This window comes from Camarhynchus parvulus, chromosome 7, assembly GCF_901933205.1.
Source record: "Camarhynchus parvulus chromosome 7, STF_HiC, whole genome shotgun sequence".
Classification (NCBI taxonomy): domain Eukaryota; kingdom Metazoa; phylum Chordata; class Aves; order Passeriformes; family Thraupidae; genus Camarhynchus; species Camarhynchus parvulus.
In genome coordinates, this window is record NC_044577.1 from 25,784,779 (window position 1) to 25,793,626 (window position 8,848).

At 40.3% G+C, this 8,848-nt stretch overlaps 1 protein-coding gene across 2 annotated transcripts in view; it reads left to right on the top strand.

Annotated features, from left to right (window-relative positions):
• The window catches only part of RALB (RAS like proto-oncogene B), a 47,541-nt gene extending 41,730 nt beyond the window's left edge, over positions 1 to 5,811 (top strand). For both annotated transcript variants that reach the window (XM_030952368.1, XM_030952367.1), the window contains exon 5: positions 1,394 to 5,811. In XM_030952368.1, coding sequence (XP_030808228.1) covers positions 1,394 to 1,513 — 120 coding nt within the window. In that variant the 3' untranslated portion in view covers positions 1,514 to 5,811. The remainder of the gene's footprint in view (positions 1 to 1,393) is intronic.
• The last annotated feature ends 3,037 nt before the right edge of the window (positions 5,812 to 8,848 follow it).

Genomic DNA, 8,848 nt, shown 5'->3' on the forward strand with positions numbered 1-8,848 from the left:
TGCACCCTAAGGGCTCCAAATGTGTCTTACTAATATGCAATTGTTTAAAGATTACAAATTTTAAGCAGTTTTCTCTTTGGTTAAAGAACACTTGCAGCTAGCTATATTCTTCTAGACAGCTTCCTGTTCTTCTGTATTAGTTCACTAGTGGAAATGTTGGTGTGCAAATTGCTGGCAGGAACTCCTCTTGTCATTAAAACTGCAGTATATGAAACTCTTGAATTGAGACCTCTTGATTTAAAGAACGTGGCATAATTTCAGTTTGGTGAAGTCACCGTCAGTTGCATAAACTGGGTGATGCAGTGAAACATGAATATTTAGACTTGCTTTTTCCTGTAAGCATCTCATATTACTAATGAATGGCTAGCCTATTTTATATTTAGACTAGTCTTCTGATCAGCTGGGATTAACAGCAATGGAGCTGTGTGTCTGGAGTGTACTAGCATGGTGATCTAGATTTGCTGTTACAGGTCTTCACTGGCTAGCTCATGTGGCATACTGGTTGTCCTCTGTATAAGCACTGTTAGGTGCATTGTACAACAAGATATTTCTCTTTGTGGCGATTGTGTGTTAGTACTGTGGCAGAATAAAAAAAAATCTTAAGAGGGTTTTGAATTACAAACTTAGCTACTTATGATCAGTAGCATGGTCTTGTTTCCAAGTATCAAAGGCTTGAGAGTTCCCTGTTTGGAAAAAAACCACACTTTTGTTCTACACAGTGATGCTAAACTCTTACTCTGTAATCATAAAAATAATTTTTAAAAATAAAATTATTTTTAAATAATTCTAAAAATAGATACCCAATGACTGTACAGCAAAACAGCTCTTGCATCTTAAGTATTATTTACCTAGACATCAAGAATACAGGGGTGAAATTGCCTAAGTTTTGGACAAAAAAATTAGAAAGACATGAAAGGAAGCATGACTTTCTCTGAATTTTTCTTAGAACATAGTTTTGAGAATTTTTTGTGCCCTGTCACTTGAATGCTGCACCTTTGTAATTATAGACCAAGCAGAATAGTAACTGCATGGAAAATAATGAACTTGCTGCTTTCCATAGTTAACAGCAGTGGAAATGTTTGCTAGGCACAGACAAATGTTCTCATGAGCTCTGAATGCTGCTTTTGTGCAAGAATCGTATTTAATAAAAATCCCTTAAAACAGGACTGTTGAATTTTTTGATAGCCAGGTAAGATTGTGCAGTTTTTTGTCACTGCTTGACACACTCCGTAATTCTGATGTTGAGTTTGTCACCGGAATTTTTGTCTAGACTTACTTGTGCTGTGTTGAGTACCGTGTGGTTCTACATCTTTATTTGCTGCTGAATACAGTAGTTTTTATCTGCTTTCTGGTGGCTGATGTTGTTTAATCTTTCTTTGTTTTTCCCTCCTAGGTATTCTTTGATTTAATGAGAGAAATAAGAGCAAAGAAAATGTCAGAAAACAAAGACAAGAATGGCAAGAAAAGTGGCAAGAACAAGAAAAGCTTTAAAGAAAGATGTTGCTTACTGTGATGCTTTGGAACTGTAAATATCTATCTACAGGTGGCACGGATAAAATACCACTAAGGATATAGGGCTGGATTCATGAAAGGAAGTCTGTATTGACTCCCTTATCTTTTGCTTTGCATATCACACCTTCAAAATGTGAAAACAACTTTGCAACCATTTCCAGTATCCAACAAAACCTTTGCCTCCTTAAACTGAAATGGGCTCCATCTTCCAACTTTCAAAACTAGAAATAGTTTCAGAACTACAATCCTTCTGCTTGGTTACACAATGTACTTTTGTATTAACTTCCTTCTAATGTTTCTGTGTGTTTCTCTTGAACCTCTATTGGCCTTAACCAGCACAGCTGTTCAGGTTCAAACACTTTTTCCCGCTGTTGCTGCCCTCCTTGATGGTGCAAACTGCAGAAAGGCTAGATGACACCTAGTAAAGGGTTTGAATCTCCATCTTCTCTTAGGTGTCACTGATATTTCTTACACTGAAATCTGCTGACTTCCTCCCCATGCTCCATGTAAGAAATAGCAACTGACAGTTGAGAGTCAACTCAAACTTTCTTCTGTGTTCTGTTTAGTCAATACAGCATTCATGAATCAAGCCTACGGACTCAATTCAGACTTATTTAGGAAATGCAAAAATTGATATTTAAATACAGGCTAGATGCATTCCCTGCTGGGGTCTGTCTTCTCATCCTTAAATTAATGGTATGGGGTGAGAAAATGACTGTTAGCCTTTCTTCAAAAGGAATAGTATTATCACCATCTCCCTGAAAATGCTGTCCTGGGTTTCTTCCATGTATTGTCTTGACTCAGTTACACTCCACATCTGTCATCCTTCCCTTCCCTTGTACTGGAATAGTGGAAATAGGTGTTGATTTAATAATCAGTTATGTTTATATTGGAACACTTGTGATGATAATGTTGGAAAGTGAAAACATCTGCATCTGTCTCCTGTCTTGCTGTAGATGAAAATGCTGAGTAAGGGTGGGTTCCATCACACAATCATGACCTGGAATAGGTGAGGCATATATGTTACCTCTCAATGATTAGCTGGCTAGTGAGCTGTATGGTGTCAAAAAGCAAATGAAGTTAAGCAGTTGCCACATCTGTTATTTACTGTTAATTTTATATGTACTGTTTCTGATGCACAGCAACCTAGCACATGATGAGTTTTGCTGTCAGTTATGCAGTGGTGGTCATGTCTGTTCAACAAAAGCAGTCTAGAAGTGAAAAGTCAGTATTAGCAGGTTCTGTTGTCAGCTGAATGAAATGAACTTTCTGATGCAGTTTAAATGAAGTGCAGTTGCCAAAAATCTCTTCTGTCACTGTGGAAAAAACTCTCTTCTGGTGGTGGAGTTTTTCAATGAATTATGGCTATCTTCTGCACCCACGGAGTAGAGAAACATGAAGAGTAACTGTATCTTGCTGGTAACTGGATGCTTAAAACACAATTGCTTGGTGAAAGGTTGTTCAATGAAGCTCCCTGCGGCACTAAATTAACTAATGGTGTTTCTTCCTGAGATGGAGTAGGGAATACTGTTCAGTACTTAGTGTGGTAATTTGAGGTTGAAAAATATTTTTTCACATGTACTAGATTGCTTTTGTGCGTTCTGTCTCTGAACATTGAAAAAAAGTAAGATGTGATCTATATCAGAACCTCTGTTGACCTGAGGTTTCACAGGGACTTATCACAAACTCATTGTCTTCCATCACTAGTTCATCTTGTCAGGCAACTCATTGGACTGGGGAAACTGTACTAAATAAAAGGTGCTGTAATCTTCATTCTTGTCAAATTAAATTCCTTCTTCATTACCCTTATCTTGCATGGGCAGACAGAGAGGTTAACCAGCTCTGGAAATGCTTCTCTGTGAACAGTATAATTATTTGTGAAGTTGGCTTTGTAATGCCCAATAGTGCAGAAACTGGAAGCCTGCTGGCTTACAGAACTTATCACTTGAGCTGTGTCACCTGTGTCTAAAGCCTAAGCACTGAACAGGACACTGGGAGCTGTAATACATCTAACAAAGTTTCCTATTGAACTTCCATGGATAAAAGTCCATTTCTGACTGTATATTGTCCATACAGGAAATGAATGTCCTCTTCTGGAGGAAGGCAACTCAGTTAGGTTTGGTTTTAGTTGAGACTTAAAGGTTAGGTCCTTAATTAACCTAAAGGATGAACAACAGTTGAGTTCACATTACAAGCTTATCTAGGTCAAGCCCCTCCAAGGCAGGTTGTGAAATGTGTATAACAAAATTAAATAAACTGTCCTTGCTGTATGAATAATGAATTCAGCAAAGCTCACAATGAGCAGCTCAGCTATGTTGTCTCAAGAGACTTGAATGCCTTGACCTTTGATCTCTATAGTCTTAAAGTACCTGACAGTATTTGATAGGACAGATGAATTTCTTCTCAGAACAGCAAGTTTCTCACTGGTGTTCTTACAGTCCATGTGCTGTTTTCACTCAGGTTATTTTTCTCCAACTGATAAAGCTATGCCACTGAGGTGGACTTCCTTGGAAGAAGGTGCTTGCTGTTTCATGGCTTCATGCTGCATCTCTTCAGTGTTCTGCTCTTGTCACCTGCTCCAGAAAGACTAGGCCTGGAGACTAAATAAAGCAGCTTTTAAGTTTTCCTCTTCTGTAGTTGCGACAAACTCAGTTTAACTTGCCAGTTGCAGCTGAAAACACAATAAACAAAGCAGCTACCTTGGAACAGTGGGCAGCAAGCTTTCTGACTTGTACCAGAAAGGCAGTAAAGCTGGTCCCCTGGACTGAAATCCTGCTGTCTCCACCTCATGGTGGAAGTGCCTGAATATGCCCTTCTGAATAGGGGCAATATGATTTGGGAGATCTTGAATGGCTTCCAGGTGTGCTTCACTAGACATCAATGGATATCACCAGCAGGTGGGTTGAGTGGAGTGAATATAACATGGCACAGCATCCTGTGAGCAGTGTGAATGGAGCTTTGAGTAACTGGAGGTCAGGTACATCAAATAAGGGATGACTTGGGCAGCAGGGGGTTCGTGGTTGCCTGCTGGCCCTGCTGTGTAGCTGAGGAGACTGAAGGCTGGATTGAAGCTGACGTGTTCTATCAGCCTTTGCACGTTGGGTAATTAAAAACCACGGCTTCTCTTTGTTGGTATAATGTGCTCTTAAATCATTCTGGAGCATGGCTGTAGGCAGGTAACTGCATATTTGCAGCTGGAGGTCATGCAAGACTTGACTATGCACTTGCACTTAAGCATTCAAGTATTATTCTTGCGCAATGGCTTAACACGAAGTCAGGGAACTGTTTACTGCTACGTGCAATCTTCCTTATGTGGCTTAGCTTCGAGTGCTCCAGTTTTCCTTCTGCTTTGAGCAGAGCAAACAAGCCCCTGTTATAACAAGGGCTAAGTCATTCTATGAAAAAAATACAGGACTCCAGGACTGCAACGGCAGACTTGACTCTTATAGAGGAGCATCTCTCCAGGTGGGAGTACAGATGTGTTTTCAATGACTTGTGCCCTATGTGTTCTTATACAGACTGATACATCTCTACTGCAATTTCTAAGGGAACACTTGGCTTGATGAGGAGAAAGATGTATGCATACATTTACTGGGCATTAAACTTCAGTAAGATGTTGATAACCATCTGAAGTTCCAGTTTGAGTCCTATCTGGTTTAAGTATAATGCTCACGAATACTTCAGGTCCGAGGTACAAAACTACAACCTGGAATGCAGTAAGAGGTATGTAGGGGGGATATGCATCTAACTAAATGCTCACCCAGAGCTTTTTTTAAAGTTTTTCAAAGCATTAACCCAGTTCTTAGGCCTGACAGGTCTATCAATTCTTGCTCAAAAAGAGGATACTGTTATCAGTTCAGCTCGGAGCTTATGTAGACAGAAGCTTTCTTTAATTGCTATAAGCATATGTTGCAGTGTTCACCTCCTGTTGACTTTATAGCTGGGAGAAGGAGGGAAGAGGAACAAATAAAAAGCTATGATTTTCACTGTAATCTCCACACTTCATGGAAATGGCAGGTGTTCCTCTTGGGAGGGGAAGGTGTTATCTCTAACACCAAGTGAGAAGTTTAGTGTAGAGGAAGTGATTGTGATTGCAAGACTTAATGAAACTGCCTCTAAACTATGTATGCTATACTATACAATGTAAATTCTTATTTTTTTCCTTACATAGCTTCAGAGCTTTGTCTCTAACTTGCACAAACATTTTTAATGTCTGTAAAACTGGTCACTTTTCATTATCATGCTAATACAACTGATTTGTATTACTATTGATAATAAAAAGAAAAAATGAGCTTCATATTTGTTTGTTATTGATTTTTACAGCATTCTAAAAGCATACCTAATCCCCAAATTCTTGAATGAGCCAGCCACTGATTTTCAGTGTTGGTAACTAGCCTTTCTATCAAATATGTAACAAGATTATATTGCAGACTATGGGAGGGAAGGAAGAGGTGACTCAGACACTCATCATTGGCTTTCTGGGAAGGCTATGCATGTTTTTCAGGACTGAATTGACATTGTTTGATTCCTTCACAGTTGATTTTCCAGAACTTAATTGGATCAGACAGCTTGTATCAACTATATGAACGACAGAGTTACTTTGTCTTTTCTTCAGACAGTCTTGAGCCTTTGAATAACAGAATAAGCAACACTGTGTGGAAAAAGTCGTCCTTAGTCTTTTGAGTGTGCCAGACTCATTCTCTGTGTAGGTTTGTGGTGAATGAACTGCAGGAGAGAAGCTGAGATGCTTCTGAGGCAGGATGGCTCAGGACAGACTCACTGCTCTCTAATGCCACTTAATTTGGAGTGGCAGAACAATGGGATTCAAAGTAAGCTTTCAGGCAGTTTCTGTCACCACTGCTGTATAAGTTGGAAATGGAACATTCTCTAGCTGATGACTTCTGGCGAAAGACTACAGCAATTTACATAATCTTGTTTACATGGTGCTTGCCTGGTGTTTGCCCTGTGTTTCTGATTGCCACGGTGGTTTATGTTGCTCTCCTTCCCAGTGAAGTAACTTTTAAAATACTCTGTGGCAGAGAAAGGATATCATAGAAAGTGTCGTGTAGGAGGCAGGAGAGGGTTCTGAGCACACTTGTGTTACACTGCTATACCCAAAGCCCAGATTGGCACCTTCAGGTAGTCTGCAGATGCTTGTGAGGAGCAGGCCTGCCTTTGGTTGCAGCAGGATAAAACAGGAGGATGATGACTCGTACATAGCTTGGCTCCTGCCTTCGTGTTTGCCTGTATTCTGCCCCAACCAGAACATTTCAGTGTGGTTCTGTGAACTAAGTGCTGACAATTCCTGGGATGGCACAGACACCTCTTCCTGAGAACTGCTGGCTCCATCTTGTGGATTTAGGAGTTAGAAGCTCTGCTGTGGAGAGGGGCTGTTCAGCATGCTCAGATGAGCAGACAAGTTGCTGCTATTTATCTGCCACCTGAATTACATGTAGAAATCCACACTAGCTAGATTCTTCTGGTTTTGTTGCTTGGCTATATTATTGTCTCATGCTGTATGAGACTTTGTTCTAAAATTAAATTTTCCTTTTGCATGCAAATGCTAATGTTAAATCTTGCCTAAACATTGCTCTGTGCAGCAGAGCACCCAATTTCTCATGAGGATGGTGGATTTACGTTTTTTCTGGCATTAAACCAGTTTGCCTTGCAAGTGTAAGTTTGTTCTGCTTGCTGAGCACTGATTTGCATGCCTGAAAGAATACTTATTGTTCCCTGAGATGTGCAGTACTTCACTAAATGTTTTGTTTCTGTGGGTGACGGAAGATGCTGGGCTTTCTTTGAAATATAAAACCTTAATTTGGGGGCGGGGCAGAGAATATACTTTTTTTTTTTCTTGGCCCATGGTCTTTCCTCCCCCAAACTACTCAGTGGCTGTTATGGGAATAGGATCTACTAGGGATATAGCAGCAAATGGCCCCTTAAGCATTGTAACTCCAAAGGGGGTTGGAACTAAAAAGTTGAGGTGAGACTAGGATCACATGCTCTGTACTTGCCTTCCTGATAGAGTTGATTAATCTCCAGAGTTTACAGTAAGTTCCCTTCAATGAGCTTTGTTACTTGGCTTTGAGGCAGAATCATGTTTTTGATATAATCAGAGTTTATGGAGTTTGTTTTTAAAGCCTAGCATTTGGGTATCGGAGGCTTTATGCATGTTAGCTTCATAGGCCAAATACCAGAATTCAAGGACAAACTTGTGCACACATGTAGCATTAAGAGACAAGGTAAGTTACTCCCTACTGTTTAATAGTGCTGTGTTTTTATTCTAGAAAGGAAAACACATACAACAAACTGAACCTGCTGTTTGGATGAGTGTTTCAACCTGTGGTCTGTAAGAGTGCTCTATAACATGATTACTCTCCCCACAAAATGATGGCATTACAATTCTATACTTGTAAACAAGGAAAACAACTGTGGACTGTGGGAAGGAGTAATTATCTGAAAAAATAGCCAAATTCTTCCTTGCTTCTAAATGAAAACCATCATGGTAACATTGCCCAAGATACCCTGCAGTTTTACTCCTAGAAATTTGGCTCTTCAGTTTTAAAAAGGCTGTTGAGAACCAGAGAGAGATGGTCCTGGTCAGACACAGACCTCCCTGACAGAAGTGTCTTTTCCTAGAATGTCAGGCTTCAGAAATCAGAAATTAAATTCTTGCTTGGAAGTTGGTGCTATGAAACCCCAAACCTATTAAGTTGCTGGAAAAATGCCTGCAGGATGGACTAGGTGTTTGGTTTTAATTTTCTAGTTTGTGCCCTGGTCATTGGTGTGGAAGAGCCTCTTTCACTGAGGGGTCTCTGCTTTCATTTCTCTGTAGCCTGCTTGAGGGGTTCAGACAGTTTCCTCAGTCTGCTTAGGTTCAGGCAGCTTAATAAAATATGAGCCCTTCTTTTCCTTTCACTCCTGGTGACTGCACCCCAATTAGGTGCTGAGCAGTGCCACTGTGTGACAGGTACTTGCATCCCCAGCTATGATTGGCTGCATCATTCCAGCTCTGAAGAATGCAGGACAACAGAATTAATCACTATGGGAAGAACAACTACTCGCAGAAGGACTGTGAGCACTAGGAGAGCTGGATGCTTCAGACTTTGCTAATGAAAGCTGCTTCCTACCTGAAGAACAGCAGCAGAATATGTGATTCACCTACTTTTGCAGTCAGGTTAGAACTTTCTAATGTGGTACCTTGAGTAAATCTGCTTGAATGATGACAGTAGTGCACTAAAACGCTCGTGGAGCAGAGGGTAACACCGTGCCTGCTTGAATTGTTTTGATTTGCCTTTTTCCCCCCCTTTCCCTCCCTGAACAGTACGGAGGGAGG